This window comes from Cryptomeria japonica, chromosome 2 (assembly GCF_030272615.1).
Source record: "Cryptomeria japonica chromosome 2, Sugi_1.0, whole genome shotgun sequence".
Taxonomy (NCBI): Eukaryota; Viridiplantae; Streptophyta; class Pinopsida; order Cupressales; family Cupressaceae; genus Cryptomeria; species Cryptomeria japonica.
Genome location: NC_081406.1, coordinates 80,113,588 through 80,131,874, shown reverse-complemented (window position 1 = coordinate 80,131,874; position 18,287 = coordinate 80,113,588). Strand labels below are relative to the sequence as shown.

Sequence of the window (18,287 nt, the reverse complement as noted above, 5' to 3'; positions counted from 1 at the left end):
ATTCGTACAACTATTATGTTGACTACCAAGTATACACAAGTGTAGACACACCAACATCTAATCAGCAACCACAATTGAGGATGGATACCCCAGTTATAAAGATAACAATATAATTGTCAAATAAGAGGCCATTGTCCTTTGAGAAAACATGCTCAAAGATATCTCAGCAAGGATTTGGGATCCCAGATCTTTTGATATCCCTATTCAAGTTATTCAAATTTTAGATACTCCCTTTTTTACAATCTACCATAAAATGAACTACATAGTATAGATCCAACATGGTTTATGAACACAAGTAAAACATTTTATACAATTTACTTGTAACCGTGATTTGAAATTAAACTACAAAAGTACATTGAGAATTACTCAACTTTTGAAAATGGCAAGTGATAAAGGTGCTAAACTTGCTTCCCTTCACTTTTCCTTACATATATTCAGAGATAAGTTCTTATTCAACCATCGAAAACCCTTTCCACATTAATGTTTTGTTAGAGACAGGTATGGTAGGTAAGAATCAAGGTTGGAAAGCTATTAGCATATATCTCAAAAAGTCAGTTGCAAGTTCTCCAGTCATTTCACATGTATCTGCAAGAATTCTTCCTAAATTTCCAATGTTGTATCCAGTCATTTTAAGGCCTCAAACACAAAATTTTGAACTACAAAACAGACGACGGTTTGGAAGATTGGGGGTGAAGATGTGTTACTTGAAGCATATCCTCCCAAGTCTCACAAGCGATAACAAAAAAAAGTATTTTATTTACAAATTTCTCAAGATTAGCTTGGAAACTCTTGTGGCACTTCCTCCATAGCATCAGTGGAAGACAGACCCGGATCATCTGTTGGAAGACCAGGATCATCAAGTGGAAGACCAGGATCTTCAGGAGGACCAATGGTTGCAGGATGAAAATTGATTGGGAACTTTGTCACCCTAGGCTTGTCAGCCAAGATATTCCTTTGCACCCTATCAATTAGAATTCTTGGAGGAGGCTCCTCTCGCAACTGCTCATCACCGTAATCATTATTGACATAGTATCCAACCCTTAAGAATTCTTGGCCCATGTATGAACAAGTGAGCAGCAAAACTGTCACACCAATGAGGTCTTCATCCCTAATTTTTGATGGATCTGGCGGATCTGCCTGCTTGGAAACAATAAAATAAATTATCTTCTTTTGAGTTAACTCTTCATTCAAAGGGTGGGGGGAAAAGCACTAACAAACGACAGGATTCAAGAACAAAAAGGTGCATTGATTGTAATCATAAAATTAAAAAAGAGGCTTGCCTGGAAAACAAAGCGATAATTGCCAACATTAACAGGTCCAACAAGTACACTCTCCAACATCTGATCATAAGATTCATCTTCTGCTGACCCAACATATGTCAACTTCCATTCCAAATCTACAGACACAATGTAAGGAAACATTAAATAAATGTATCAAAAATTTAAAATGGTAGGCCTATGATAGTAAACATTCATCCAAAAATATCAAGATGCAATGCCATAATTTCTATCCATAATGAATAACATAAGTCATCCTATCTACCAGCCATACATATAAATAAGTCATATCCTGTGAAATTAAAGGATTTAAAAGACTCCTTCAGAAGATTGTTAAAAGCTCAAGTTTTCTTGAAATTTATATAATATTGCTAATAAAAACCCAACTTCACACCATTCTTGTAACCCTGGGATTTGTTTTCATGCCAAAAATGTGTGCTCATCAAAGCAAAATTCAGACTATACACAAATAACATCTCAAAGCAACTGTCACTTGAAACTGACTAAGAAAATTTTGGATCCCTCAATGTGTCTTGATGTAATGCTTGACCAGATCAACCCAACATCTGTAATTTTTTTAACCATATAAATACAGACTAGGTTTCTGGTTTCAAAATAGAAACAACTTAATTAATTATGTCTCCACCTAGATACCTTCAAAAGCTTATTCATTCCGGTCCCAATACATATCTAAATATTTGAAGGACTGGCCATATCATTAGGGATAAAGCTGTCATAGATGATGAGGAATAGATGTGGAGCAGTGTATAATCTGGAATCTGGATACTTAAAGGGCTGACTATACCATTAGGGATAAAGCTCACTCCACTGTCATGAGAAATTCCATTCCTACAAGCTAGTTGCTTGTGAGTATACCATTAGGTCCTCTCCTCCAAATCAAATCAAAACTGTGGATGCTAAGCATACGAATATTCTTCTCACAAGTGGTATTTTGATTTCATCGACTGCCTAACAGGCTCAAACCCCAAGGATCCAAAAATCATTGTAAAAGTACAAATCCATTTTCCAAGTTCAAGCCAAGAGGCTTCCCTAGGGAGGAATCTAGAACATGTAATCAAGTTGAACCCTTCACTAAATAATGTTCTACACTGATAGCTATGGGCACTTCCAGATATCACAGATCTGAAGATTTGTGCAAGCAGTACAGGAGACAAGGATCATCACAGATGGTAAGATCCTTACAATACACCAATAGTTTTAGCCTGAAATTAGGATATATCCTACCATCTCTGTATAGATTACAGAGAACTTAATCAAATTTCAGTAATAAAAAATGTCCAGAAAGTAGGATGTATCCTACCATTGTTGTGTAGATTACTGAGAAACCACTTCCCATGAAAAAGGAAAATGATACATTTGATGAATTAAATTGGGTCCAAAATATTTCCATCATGGACCTCAGCTCAGGCAGTCATCAAATACCAATGCAGCTACAGGAATAGGCAAGAACAAACTTCAAAGCACATTAGAATAACTGTGTATGCCTGATTTTTGTTTTGGAGACACCTTTCTCTTGCAAGACTTGTCAGTGCAATGATTTCCCTGGGCATATGTTCATGCATAGGCTGAGATCAGTTGGGCCAGTTTTTGTACTCTGTAAGAGATGTGTGATCAACTGTCATCCATCATAGCACCTTGACATCAGCAGACTTGTCCTCCTGACTCCTCAATTCTCCCTCTAACTCTCTATCTTCTTCATATTTGTTTATAGCCAACATCTTTGGCTCAACCATTTAAGTTTTACATTAGCTTTGTTTTCGCCAGCACCATCAACGGTCCAATGATGTTGGCAAAACTGGGATTTGGCTGTAAGGTTTGGATTCATATTCATAGGATCTCCCTATTGTCATTTCACAGGGATTGCAATGTAGAGCGAAAAAGAGGATTTAGAATGAGAGAATCTCACACTGTGCAAGAGAAGTTAAAATAAGGGTCTTCAAGGTTTCACAAGGCATACTAATTTTCTTAGTCCAAAACTGTCATCTAATAAGGTCTTAACTCCATTTTGAGTCTTTGACTTCACCTACAACCATCTCTCACAAAGAGCTGTGACACAAGGGATAAACTAGTGCACACATAAGTCAACACTTTCTTTTGGTAGTTTAATCTATAGTGTGAATGTTGTATTCTTCATGTATTACTCAATTCTTTTACTTTTTTCTTTTCCATTGTTATCACTCATAGCCCATCTAATGACATTTTAATTTCATGGCACTTGCATTTATGGACAAGCACTCTTCAATTGTGTAGGATCTAGATTGGTCTTCTACTTTTCCCTATTTAGACAATTGTCATATTGTAGAAACCATATAGGCCTTAGACATTTTCAGCGAACTCAGTGTGAATCTTAGTTTTTCACGTTTTTCACTTTTTATCTATTTTCCAAATCTTAACAATCATTTTTCCAATGATGCTGACTCTTAAGGTTTTCCTAGGTAGCCTCCATTGGCACCCCATTCAGATGTGTCTCATTTTTTCTCTTTTCTACCCTATAAGTGTGCATTTGACCCTATCATGCCCTCAAATAATCCATCTGAGAGATTTTCCCGTTGGCTCCCCATGTTGAAGTACTTAATGCTCAAGAAAGATAGAAAATGTTCAAAAAGGTGGTTAAAATGAGTTAAACAAATCATAACTTGGCTTGTGGGTTTTACCTATTCAACTAGACCAGGTTATGGTTCACTTAATTTTCCCAACATGGTCCTATTCACTAGGAAATCCTCACAAAAGGGGAAAAAAAGCACAAAGAAATACAATTGTAGGCTTTTGTGGGATCCTGACACCCATTTGAACTCACCAAACAAAAGTGAAGCATCCGGTTCACTTGAAAAAATTTGCAGGTCGTATCATCGTGATGTCATCATTCCATCACCATTGCATCATCAGCCCTGTTGCAAAGACTGCTTGGCCATGTTTTCTATGTTTATCACTTTAAACTTCACTTAGAATGCCAAAATTTCATTTGCAATGCTTATAATTATTCTTGGTTTGCTCCCAAAGTTCCAAAACTTTACACACCATTTTTAATGTTCAAATTGCAATGCAATCATTGTCATGTTTTTAATGTATATTAGTTTAAAGTTTACATAGTATACCAAAGTTTCATTTGCAATTCTTATATACTTATTTCTTACACATCCTTTTATAACCAATTTTTAAGTACTATATGTATTTGTGCCACAGTACCCCCATCCCTATCAGGAAACTCCATGGAACTATGTTTAAAGGTAAAATTCTAATCTGATTCAATTGGGGTTCCCTGCAAAACCAATAAAATCAAACTTTCTCCCAAGCCATACTTTGTTGAGATCACCATGTCCTTTTACTGATGTCATCCCATCCTGTTGACATCATCCCATTTCGAGCACTCCTAATCCATCATGGTATTATGCTTACGTCACCAAAACATTGTGAAATCAATAAGTTCAATTGGACTTTCCTGTTTGGCTAGTTTTCTTTGCAAATCCAATTCAATGGCAAACTCCCACAAAGGTTGGATTGCACTCAGAAATCCCAAAAAGTTTCAACCCGACAAGCAAAAAGCAAAGTTGCAGGATACGCCACCCTACCTTCCCTAGTACGTGTATCGTCGAATCTAGTACGAGTACGAATACGATACAACACTAATTCAGCGTGGGTACCATACCGACACGTTTCAAAAAAAAGCATGTTTTCTTAGCCACGCCAAATTCGTATAGATCAGGTTAGATAAAAAACTTTCCTGAATTTGTACATCATGGATGTATTTTTTGAGCATTTTTTGTGTGATTTTCATTATCTTTGCTAGTTGAAATGAGGTCCAACCCATGTAGCTAGAACAATAAGCAATGTCGCTTGCCAGTACAATGCACGTGAACAGCTCTGTGCAAATTTTTTGACCCTTTTTTCTGTGCAAATTTTTTGACGCTTTTTTCTGTGCAATTTTTCAGATGTTTATGGTGCGTTTTTCCCTACGACTACATAATTAGCAGAAAATAATTCAAAACATTCATCACAAGACCCAGCCAGGTAATTATACGATAGATCTAAATTTGGTTGGAAGACCTTTGATTCTGATAGCCACAAGCCCCAATCTGAAAATGCCAAAATTTCTCAACCTAGGATTGCCCTTAATAACCATTTAATAATTGTACTTTTGAATTTTTTATAATTAGAGCTCACCTACACTTAAAATGTTGGGTTTGAGAATTAAATTTTCATAATCGTTTATTTTTTTGAAGTTTATTATCTACAAATTTATATTTAATTTTATTTATTATAATTTGTATGATTAAATAAATTTTAAAATTAAGTTTGAAAGTGAATTTTTCAAGTTTTAATTATTCGTTATATTTAAATTTTAATGTTTTAATATAATTTTATTTAATAAAAATCTCCTCTAATAACTTAAAAATTTGTGTTATATATATATATATATATATGAATATGTTTAATTAGGAATGTCAGATCTTACCATATCCATATTAGGGATCTTGAAAAATGGTCGTATCTGTATCCGATACCAATACCGATAACGTATAAATGTCCATGCAACTTTGGCAAAAGGTTCCCACCAAGCACCAAAACATCCAAAATTTGTCTCCCAACTCTCCTACCCTTCAAGGCACCATTAATGCATTTTCAACGTCCACAAAACACCAAATCAGATCCAATGGCACTCATCCATGCCTCAATTATTGCTACATGACCCAAAAATTGACATGCCATCTCCCAACCATTGTTTTGGCGAATTTTTCAAGTGATTCCTTGTCCCTAATGCAAATCCACACACCAATAATGATCTAAGGTGCCACTCGTTGAAGATCGAAGGCGTTCCATGCTCCTTGGGAACGCAAAAATGTAGTTCAAGGTGGATTCAAGTCTGAAATATGATAAAAACCCTAACAAGGTAAGGGTGCCCCCTACAACTAAAATCCCAAATTTCCATAATTCCTTGGTAAGTGTGCACAGTTCGCTGTGTTTGATATATGAGCTTCATTTTTCATTATTAAAAAAGATAGGAGATGACAAAATCAACTTTTATTGACACTTAAGTGGCAAATTGTCTATTTTAATAAGGTATTTAACCTTGAGCTCTCAAAACCAGCATATACGTACTAAGTGACAACCGAAAAAAGGGTGCTCTATGCAACGGCTATCGTTTGTGTCAAGGTGAGTGTTGTGCTTTTGTCGTGATATTTATTACAACACCTTAGGGAACTCCCCTTGGTCTTGCAAAGCCAAAAGTGAAGAATGTCTTACCCACCTTAATAATTAGTTCTCAATCGCCCAAACTGAACTAGATTTTGTGATACTCTTCCCAAGTTTGACACCCCTAGCACTTGGGAGACTATCTAACCTTAGGGATTTGGGGTCCACAAAACTATGCAACTGGTGTGGTTTGTGTCAAGGTGAGCATTGTGCTTCTATGGTGATATGTATTACAACACCTTATAAAAACCCCCCCCTGGTCTTGCAAAGCCAAAAAAGAAGGGGGTCTTACCCACCTCAATAATTGGTTCTCAACTGCCCAAATTGAGCACAGATTTCATGATACTCTTGCCAAGTTTGACACCCCTAGCACTTGGGAGACTATCTAGCCTTAGGGATTAGGGGTCCACAACTCGGAGCATCAACAGCCTCAACCAATTTACATTTTGTGTTGCTTGTGCCTTCATCCCCCTATGAATACCTTTGAGGTTAAGAACCTCATGGTGTAACTTCTCTCAAACTTAACCCAAATCATCCATCCAATGCAATATAATCAAAATGAAATAAGAAAATCTTGATCTAAAATTCAAAATCACAAATTTAGACAATGGCTTTAGTTACACCCCTTTTAAAGGATGGGCCTCACTTAGATTTCCCCAATGTCCAATCCCAACCCAATATTACTCCTGGGGACATCAGACAATAGTATCTTAATAGTCCTCAAAGTTCTAGATCAAATGACTCACATACAAGCCATGGTAGAAGGTTGAATAGCTCAAATACAAACTCAACTCACACAAATGGAAAATCAACCACAAGCAATCCAACGGGGATCACCAAATCAATGCCCAACCCCAAAATCCCCTACCAAATACCAATTAGACAATCCCGCAACCTACAATCCACAACAAAGTACTCCAAAACCTACAAAATGAGCTTTAAGAACACTATATCGCATCCATTGATATTGGAGGAATCACTTCTGTAGATGCAAAAATCAAGCCTGAGATCTTATGAGAGAAGATCCAGTTGATTCAACATCAAACAATGAAGTAACTGCAAGAGAAACACACGTGCAAAGCCAAAATAAACAAAACACACCCATGCATTAACAGGAATTTGCCTTCATTGCCCTCCTATCAACCAAGATCTCGTGTTTTTAAGATTTTGCTCTCAGAGCACTATGCACAAGAGGCTATGGTGAATGGAGATTTGAAGAATGATTTGAAGCTATGCAAGATAAATGTAAGAAAAACAAAATATGTGAGATTGATCAAGAAAGCAAAATGCAAGAATGCATGAAAGATCTCAAAAGATGCAAACAATGGATTAACTTGCCAAGCTTAGAAATGAGGAGGAGCAAGGTATTTATAAATGTCCTCAGGGTGAATCCATGTTGTGGGATAAACAATTGATGTAAAAATGAAGTGTTTAACCCACATGCATTAGATGAGTGAAATAGATAGAGTGGAAATTGATAAATAGGAGATGAAGTTGATATGTAGGAGATTTGGAAAAATGGTTTTATTTAAAATGAATAAAATGGAAGATATATTATTAAATGGATGAATAATAGGATATATTTTGACTTAATGGATTTAATGGAGTAATGGAGAAAATGAATATTGTAAGATAATGGAGAATAATAATACTATATTATATGGATACACTTGATAATGATTGGAAAATTGAGATTAAATAAGAGGATATTTAATGGAATTTTTTATGTGTCTACAACTTCAACCACTTCATTCACCAAGACCAAAGGCCCCACGTTATACCTCAAAGCCTTCAACAATCTTTACAAGGATTGGATAAAAACTAACACTAATGTTGCTACCAAACTATTAGCGAAAACTTTAACTAGGTACAATCAACTAAAAGCCAATCTTGGTTGAACTCAAAGATCTGGTTAATAACCTGGTCAAAAAATTTCAATACCAAGACCCATGGTTTCAAAACCCTAAGAACTCACAATTTATTAACTCAACCAAATGAATCACCTATTAACTCACCCAATTGAGTTTTCCAAGTTTTTGGCTAGTCTTGGTAAGGTTTTTGCAACTCTTTCTTAGTGAGTTCTTGAAAAAACTCCAAGGTTTTAGTGAGTTGATAAATTTAAGTATTTTTTTAGTTTGTTGACTAAGTCAAAATTGGATCTATTAGCTCTCAAAACTGCAGCTCTAGTCTTCTAGAGGAGACACTCATGAGTTATCATCAATGCAAGGGGGAACAAGACTACAATGGTAGACAAGCAAGATTCATCAACATAGAGTGAGCACCCTAGGCCAATTGATAGGAGAGGGCATCTCCTCTTCTTCTTTAGGTTCAGCTAAACCTAGGGATATTTCCTCGAGCTCTCAACAAGACAACTAAAGAGAAATAAAATAATTATAATAAACGTCTTGAATAACCATGTTTTAATAATGGTCATGAACAGGCCTAACGAATCTCATGTTAAGTAGATACACACTAGTTTGCATGTGCAACTATATGACAAGCATACATCTCCAATTATGAATCCACTTAGCATTATAATACATTTGCAACTTAGAATCTAATGTGCATAGCTCTCTTGATGTATAACAAGTCTTATGCACATTGGCAAGATTAGAGCTACTCTAAAACAAAAATAAAAAAGGCGTTTTTTATGATATGTAAGTGGTATGGTAGAAACGGAGATCATTGTAGACTAGTGCCTTGATCCAATGGGCAACAATGTCAAGATAATTCCCTCAACATCTACACAAGTGCAAGCTCAAACTCAAAACTAGGTATGCAAATTGATAACCCAAGTTGGGCTCTACAATTAGCAAATGTAAACCTATTTGTAGGTAGAAGTTTTAAGCATGAGCAATGATTAAACGATCCATGATCAAACAAAATAAATACACATAACAACTTTACGAGCCCCTAATGGGCTAACCAATTGACACATTACCAAGTTAGCAAGTGTAACTTCAGACATGGATGTAAAATGCCATATCCTAAAAATATTTAGTCAATCATGGAGACGCTAACAAATCTAGGCTAAATGCAATGCTCTCACAAGATAATCATCTCAATGCTTTTGAGCAAGTTAAATGAAGAGGACAAGGAAGTTAAACATACAACAAAGATATGTAAGTAATTTTTGCATGTATGTGATGTCCCCATCCAGATTCTTAAACAAAACAAGATTTTGTTAAGTATTGTGTTGTTGACTTGAGAAAGCTCCTTGTATTATCTTTATAAATGAAGATGATAGCATGCAGGACCAAGCAACACTACTGACATGTTGTGGACGAATCAGTATTATCAATAATGCCAAATGACATCTATATCAAGGAACCAGATATGAGCAAAGGCAACTTGATTGGATTATTCTGAACATTGTGGCAGAGATCTTATTAAGTACCATTCAAAGGATAAACCAACAACCGCCTCATGATCTAAAGATAGAAAACGTTATCCATGTTCCCATCTAATCCAAACCAACAAACATAAAATAACTATCATAGATACATTAATTGGTATATAACCTTTGTCGCCCAGCTAGCAAGCACTCTCAATATGGGTAGAGACGGCAAAGAGAATAGGCCCAATAAAGAGAATGTGTGCCAATCAACAACAGCAACCAATATTAATTAAGCATTGATGACTAACAAATTTAAGAAATGGTCTACTCTACTCTTGGCCGACTTTATGCACAATGAACGTGTTGTGACCTAATCGCACATCACCCCATCCCAGATGGGGACCCTCTACTTTTTAGGCCCTCTCGGTATTTTGTTTTGGTTTTGGGGGTCTTTTGGTGGCAGTCTCATCAATCTCTCTGCTTTGCGAGTGTTCGGGGGTCAAATTGTTGAAGTCTGTTTTTCGTTTGAGTGAATTTGGTGAAGTCTAGGGCTTGTTTCATCAATTTTAGGGTTTTTGCCTTTAGTTCTAGATTTTAGGGGTTTTTGTTAGGGTTTTGGAAAAACTAAACATATAACTGGAATCAAGACCCTTCAAGGAACCTCCCAATAAAATTTGAGCCAAAACGAAGCAACTTTCTATTTTTAGAAAGTTGCTATTTTTTAGGGATTTTACTGAGTCCCGGAATGCCTATTTTGCCAAAAATCAAACTTACTATTTTTAGTAACTTATATTTTTAGGAAGTTTCTATTTATAGTAAGTAAGTCATTCCCGTGTCCTGTTTAGGGGGTCTAACACTGACGTTCTGAAAGTTTCTATTTTGGGAATTCACACCCAACTGCCAAATAGGGTTGCTAAACTGGAGGTGTCACGAAAGACTCAAAAATCACAAAATTCCATGACACATGCAAAAATCCGCCCAAAAGATTGAAAGGACACCAAAGTGTATTATGCATGGAAGGATGAAAAAAAATAGTGAAATCCATGCCAAGGGTGAAATAGCGCCTAAAGGTGATGAAGGGTGCTAAAACCAACGAGTCTTGGAATTCAGAGCAAATCAATGAATTCCTTGCCTTAGTCAAAATTGCGCCCAAGCACTGTGGAGGGTGTCAAATTGGGGGGTACAAGGAATCCATGGAAATGTTGAAATTCCCCACCAAGTACAAAATGCCGCCTTAGGATGATGAAGGGCGCCAAATCCAAGGGATGATGGAAAATCCAAACGAAGTATGAATTCCTCCACACATGGAAAAATCCACCCTACTCCTCAAGAGGGTGCCAAAATGGCATGCTCAAGGAAAATGGACAAAACAATGAATTCCTTCCTCAAGTGAAAACTTTGCCCTAAGGCATGGAAGGGTGCTAAAGTGGAGTGGTCGGGGAAGAATTGAAAAGGGTAGGAATTCGTCCACCTATACAAAAATCCGCCCACAAGTCAATTAAGGCACCAAAATGAAGTATGCAAGGAGAACTTTAAAATTTGTGAATTCCATGACCTTAGCAAAAATCCGCCCAAGAAGGTCATAAGGCACCAAATCCAAGGGATGATGGATAATTCAAACAAAGCATGAATTCCTCCGTCAATGTGAAATTCCGCCCATGTGCATGAAAGGGCACCAAAATGCCTAGGCTTTGGAAAATGTGTAAAGGAAATGATGATGAAATTCCAAGGCATAGAGAATTCCATGACTAAGTTGGAAAACTAAAAATTTGTCTGAAGGCATGAAAATCTAGGGGTCAAGGAGGAATGAAATGCAAAAATCCCCTCGGGAAATTTTTTGAAATTTCCATTTTTAGACACCGAATCTTATCAGAATCTACAAATTTTAATAGATTTGGAATCGCAAAAGATTATTCTCTCTAATGGACCTCAGTCCTAAATTTTAGGGAGATCCCTTAAAAAATAGGAGATGTTGGAGAAGCATGGAAAATTCCCTCCGAAGTAGGAAAAGTCATGTTAAGACGATGAATCAAGCGAATCTTGAAGAATATTCCAATTTCCCTACAAAATTTGAAAGAATGGAAAGTTAATGAGTTGGCAGAGGGAATATTCTAAGTATGACGCATGGCTTAGTGCATTAAGTGAAATTTCCAAATTCGAACTCAACTACAAGGGAAGTTCCATTTGCATGGCGCAGTGATTGGGAAAGTATGACACATAATAAATTCAATTGCCAAATTAATGCCTCCCAACTTAGTAGCACAATTTGAAGAATTCTATATAAGCATAGAGATGCATTTCATTTCTCACGTGCAAGATTTAAAAAAGAAGAATTGGAGAAGTGAAGAAAGGTCATACTTAGTCGATTTTTCATCATTTTCAAGGTGCTTTTTCAGGATGGCAGACTCAAACAAGGCGGCTACCATCACCAGGCAAGCACTGATCAAGGCAGAGATGAAGGGCTTCCTTCCTATTTCCCAGATGAATTCCAGGTGGAAGGAAATCAGCGATATGAATTTGGGCAAATTCAACCTGGCTACCTTCAAGATCAGAATGTTCGGAACAGCAGGATATAATCCATCACCAACAATTGTCAAGTTAGTCGAGAGCGGGAATTGTTGCAGCAGCTGGTTTTCCTCCTGCTATTCAATGTCCAGCTTTGATTCTGGAATGTGCAAAGCATTAAAATCCGGAGCGGAAGACACTTTCAATGTTAGATGGCAGGTTGTTGGCAACGTTGACTCAGGAGTCAATTGGTGAAGCTTTCAACATTCCTTCACACCATTCCATGACATACAAGACCATTAGCGGAGCTCAAGCAGTGTATGATGCAGGTCCTGCCAGGTGTGCTGACATGATCAACAAACAATGGTTGCTGAAGCCTAGGCCACATATTTCCAAAATGCCAAAGACTCTTATGTGGACCTGATAAAGATGCTAAGCAGGGTAATGGGATGTTCACATACTGTAAATTTTGATGAAACATGGATGTTCTTCTACATCGGCGAAATCATGAATTCAAATGGGCCAGTCGATTGGGCCAGATTAATTAGTCATTACTTGCACGAACAGTTGAGGAACTTGAAAGAAAGAAAGTCTCAATCCTTCTTCATAAGCTCCTACGTAATTTATATGCTTGCACGAAGGGGAGGATTTGATGGTCTGCCAGCAAGTGGAATCATGGGTTGCGGACCAGCACAGCTGAAAGTGCATGAATGTTATCCTCAGTTGCATCTTCACAATGTTAGTTCTTACATGCTGGCAAACGACACCTTCACTATGTACTTGATGCAGTTTATGCAAAAACAGTTGCACGTAAGGGGGTCACCACAAGCAAGGGCCCTGGTTCAGAAGTATGGAGCCACGTTATTACAGTTTCCAAAATTCACCTACATCAGGACACAAGGATTCTCATTCCAGTCATACAAATTGCCAAGGTATCCAACCGTCAAATTCATACTGCTGAAACTCATGAGGCAATTAACAACTTATGATCAACTACAGAAGAAGAAGAAGAAGAAGAAGCAATCTATTGAATTCCCAGTTGTCCTAGGTGATTTCATGGAAGTGTGCCTGGGTTCGGAGCCAACTGAGAGTGCAGCAAAGGAGTTAGCATTCTATCGCCTACCATTTTATACATCCAAAGCTCAGTATGATCCTTACCCCCAAATTAGAAAGGTTGTTGGTATGAAATTCATACACAAATTTCACTTGGAAGATTATTGGGCAAGTGTCGAGGATGACCTTGAAGTCTAGAGGAAAATGTATTCCAGACTGCCCCTTGACACCATCAGGATAAGTAAAATTTACCGAGTGTCGGACCAGGTGAAAGAGGATTCAGATTTAACACAGCCTGAATTTGAGAAAGTGAAAGATCAGCCCATTCAGCTGTCAGACTGGTCGGAGCCCAAAATTGATGATTTGAATATCCTGGCTAGACCTGGCTAGACCAGTGCTAAAATTCACTAAACACTGGGTTGATCGGCAGATAAGGAAGTTGATGGAAGGAAATGTTCATTTGACATATCAGTTGATGGAAAGTCTGGACTCCCATAGCGAAACAACTGAAGGATCTTCGCAAGCCCAGGCAGAAGGGGAAGTCCGGCTTGATAAAGGGAAAAGTGGTCCGAAGAGACCACGGACGGCAAGGAAGAAAGATATCCAGCAAGAAGTTCATCATGAAGCCCAACAAATCCATCAGGAAGTTCAAGAAAAAATGCAACAAGAAGAACCTCTGCAAAAGAGAGCAAGGGTAGAAAGGGTGCAGTCACCGGCAAGTTCTTCCAGTGTACAAGAGGTAGAGATGTTCACACGGAAAAATCCAATGGATCCACCTCCAAGCAATACTCCAGCACCAGATATACTCAACATTAGTGCTTCACACAGACCCAATCAGCCAAGAGGTCAAAGACAAGAAAGTCCTCCACACTAGGAAGAGACTCGTCGAGATAGTTTCGTAGAAGCCATCCTTGCCGAAATGGAGGAAGAATCACAGGAGCAAGAACACATGGAAATCCATAGTCACTCCATTCCCGCTCCTGATTGGCTGATAGAGAGGCTGAGGAGGGAACCGGAAAAAGAAATTGATCCAGCTTGGAAATTAGAAGAGTTGTTGAAGAGGATGGATTGGCCAGCAGAAAAGAAGGCTCCTTGGAAATTTTCCAAGGTCGTGAGGGATGAATCTGGACCCCGGACCTTGCACATAGCTAAGCTTGCAGTAGATAAGGACAGGAATGAAATTAGGCAAGAAGATTATGTTATCAAACAGGTTGATCTTGGTCCTACTTCCACGGGACAAGTAATTGGAGACTTCTAAGGATCTTCCTTAGTGATGAAGGAAAAGATGCTACAGACAAAGGCGAAATGTAAAAGGCTGAGGGAAGAAAATAGAGCTTTATGCGAGTACATTAGAAGTTTTAAACGGCCACTCAGGGAAGCAAGTCTCTAATTCATTCCTTCTTCTTCCCTTCCTAAGGAAGTTGTTGATGATGCGGAGGTAATTAGAGCAATGGCACAGAATTCCAGGGAGTGGATAGAGGATGGCTACACTGAAGTAGGAAAATTCATCGAGGACTTGGCCCAGCTTCATTCAAGGTTCGTAGCCCTTCTGAACAGATTATAGGAAGCGGAAGGATTGTGGGAAGATGTTCGCATATATCAGGACTTAACCATTCCATGACTCAAGGCTCTAACAAAGATTCTGAGGCAAACACTAATTGATGGGAAAGTAATTCAGGAGAACGAGGTTTATGACTTTCCCCAGTGGTTCTGCGTTGTTTGCTCAGGAAAGAACACCTTTGACAAATTTAGCATGGAGTCTTTAACCTTGAAAGACTCAATCAGAAGGGTGCAGGAAGAAGCCATCAATGCAATTGAAGCACTGTTCGCAAAGAAGCTCAATGAGAATAGAAATCTCAGTTGCATGAGTTCTTCGTAGGTTCATTCACTAAGGAACATTTTGCAAATGTTTCTTCATTTTCCAATATAATGAGAACACAAGAAATCATGATGGAATGGGAAAGCTTCTTTTTCAAGAGCAAGGAAGAAATTACCTTGATGGAGTTTAATATTGAAAATGTGCCAAGTATCTCCACGGAGAGCTGGAAGCCGTCATCAGTAAATTCATTGCATATGCAATAAATGAACAGGATAATGGTCGTCCATTCTTGGACGAGAATCTTCTGGCTGAATAGTGGCGGCGCATTTACTGCTGGAATATTTTTTACTTTGTGGCGACCCGGTCAATGCATGTTGAATGCATGAGGAATCTTTTTGCATGCAGTCGTCTTATTAATGGTTTTATGGCAGATTCTCTACACATGTAGTCGTTGCATGGGGAATGATGGGCATTTATTTCTTGCATGGGAATATTTGTTATAATTTGGGCAAGTTTGATGTAATGGGGTGCATTTAATGCACCAATAGACGCCAATTTTGGGTTTTTTGAATTAATTGTATATGGGAATGATGGGTATTAATTGCTGATTCCCAATTTTTTGCATCTTGAGTGGGGAATCTTTTAGAGAAAAACCCTAATTAGGGTTTGCATGTGGTCAAGGCTAGAGGCCTATATAAAGGGGTGACCCCCCTCATTTGTAAAGGAGGAGAGATTGTTGTCTGAGATTGTTGCTAAGAGTTTTTGAAGCAAACACTTAATACATTGTTCTATTGTTGGTGTGTTCTTGTGTTGTTTTGGAGCTCGCATGGTCTCACTCTCTTCATAGATTAGATTTGTTTTCATGTTGTTAGATGGACTAGATTTGATAGGATCCCGTGCTCATACTTTTGGTGTGCAGCTGATTGTTGCATACTGTGCAAAGTTAGCCTAAGCCTCCATTATATGTGTATGTTTAACTTCGATTATCAGTAGAGATTGTTCAATTTGATAGTTTCTCTTGGTAATTGAAAATCTTTAACACACCCTCTGAAGTTTGCACCGCCTTCGTGTAGTTGTGCATTGCTGGCAAAGCGAAGCGTGGTTGGATTTTGCATAAATAATCTCGTCTCTGTGTTCATAGGATTAGATTAGACTTAGCCTAGTTCTCTAAACCTTTCCTCATTTACTTTTCCGTGCATCTTAAATCCAAAAAATAGAGCTTTCATTGCAAATCATTCGCATAGAAATCCTTGAACTTGCATAAATTTGTTATCCTCTTCAAGTGAATGCGTAAGGCCCCTTGGGTTAATAGCTAACCCATCAACTGATTGAGTCACGTCCAGGATTAAAGGAACCTTGGAGTTAGCTGTTTGAACTTTCTTGCAATCTTAGCATACGGTATAATTTTGATCAAGAGAGAATAGAGTGACCATTGGTAAACTTTATTCTATGTTAGGCGATGTCATAAAAAACACGTCAACAGAATGGATGAATATAATTACCCACGAAAAGAAGTGATCTTTAAGGAAAATAAGTACGAAACATACCTAGCGGCAGTTTATTTCAGCAACACAAATTATAGAAAGAATAATTAATATTTCCAAATGATAGCAACTATCTCTCAAAAGATGCGATTAGGAAAGAAAAGAAGTAATTATGTTTTGGAAGGAGTGTGACTCTTCAATTATGAATAGACATGACTTTCTAATAAAATTATACATATAGAAGATATATAGATAAAGGATTGAGGAGGACAAAAAGGAGGATCAGAGAAAAAGACATTCAGAAACCACAAATTATCTAATTGATATTCTTCAATGAATTGGGCCATAAGGCCCAGCCTCTTGGCACAATACGGGCACATACTTATAAAGGATAATCAAGGAATCATGGAACCATTAAGGCAACAAAGAATCAAGTCAGGAAATAAAGTAGAGAATTCGCAGGATCTGATCTGAGCATTATCATCGAACAGGAAGGGCAATAAGATTAAGTATGATCGGACAAAAAGGAAAACACAGATTCAGCGGGCTATATTGTCAGCACATCCCATTGGATCAGGCCACATAGATCAGACTTTGGACACCTTTGGGTAAGCCACAATCAGGGAATTATGTTCATAGATTTATTGCTGGTAAGACTTATATCACTGTGTCATTTCATGGTCATCTGATTTCCCTAACTAAAGTATCATTCAATTTATCTATGACTGCCATATTAATCTTATTTATCTCAGCAATAATACTTCAAATATAACATTAAGAACTCAGCCTTTATCATTGGATTAGCAAGTAACCATGCAATCTGATTATGAATGATTATCTTAGGACAGTTAAATATGATTTAGATTTGTCTAATATATTAAAACATACTCCATTTATTAGGAATGTATGCTGTGTATTTTCCAAAAGATGACTAAGAGTGTTTATAGAGATGCTTAGTTGAGAGGGAGGGTTATGAGTTGCAATGGAGGGGTGATTGAGTGACTCATAAGTAGGCCGTTCTAGAACAACCCAAAGTGGTGTCTAGGAGCTTGAGGGCCCTTACCTTGAGGAGTCACATAACCCAGTTACAATCTCTTCCTAACCTCAATAATTGTTAGCATGGGAGGAGGATTTGAGGGGTAAGCTAGCATGAGCCACTAAGTGGAGCAAGAGGGTTGAAAGAGGCAACCTCTCTTGGGCTTGGCATAGAAATGGCTCTAAACAAGCCCTTCCTATCTCCTTCCCCAACTTTAATATGTTGTAACATCAATAGTAGTTTAATTATGCATTTCACCTAACCCTAACGATGAGATAAATATACATAGATGTTCTTGGGTTGTGTGCTAGATCTACAAATAAGAGTTCATTTTATTAAGCAAGATATTGTTTGGTGAATTCAAACCCTAACCCTAATTTATGTAATTTATGCTTTTAGGTAAACTTATTGCAATTTGGGAAGGGGACATTACAGTGGTATCAGAGCGATGATCCTGCCATCCTATAGGGTAAAGAATCTAAAGATGAATCAATGAAACATTCTAGTCAATGAAAAAGAATCTAACAATATGTGTATTCACATGTATGCTCTATTTTTGTATATA

At 37.6% G+C, this 18,287-nt stretch overlaps 1 protein-coding gene across 1 annotated transcript in view; it reads right to left on the bottom strand.

The window, feature by feature from the left end:
• Positions 1-249: 249 nt before the first annotated feature.
• The window catches only part of LOC131078858 (probable histone chaperone ASF1A), a 28,675-nt gene continuing 10,637 nt past the window's right edge, over positions 250-18,287 (bottom strand). The window contains exons 2-3 of the mRNA XM_058016672.1: positions 1,281-1,396; positions 250-1,137 (exon numbers count right to left, since the gene is read on the bottom strand). Of these exons, the coding sequence (XP_057872655.1) occupies positions 775-1,137; positions 1,281-1,396 (479 nt within the window). The 3' untranslated portion in view covers positions 250-774. The remainder of the gene's footprint in view (positions 1,138-1,280; positions 1,397-18,287) is intronic.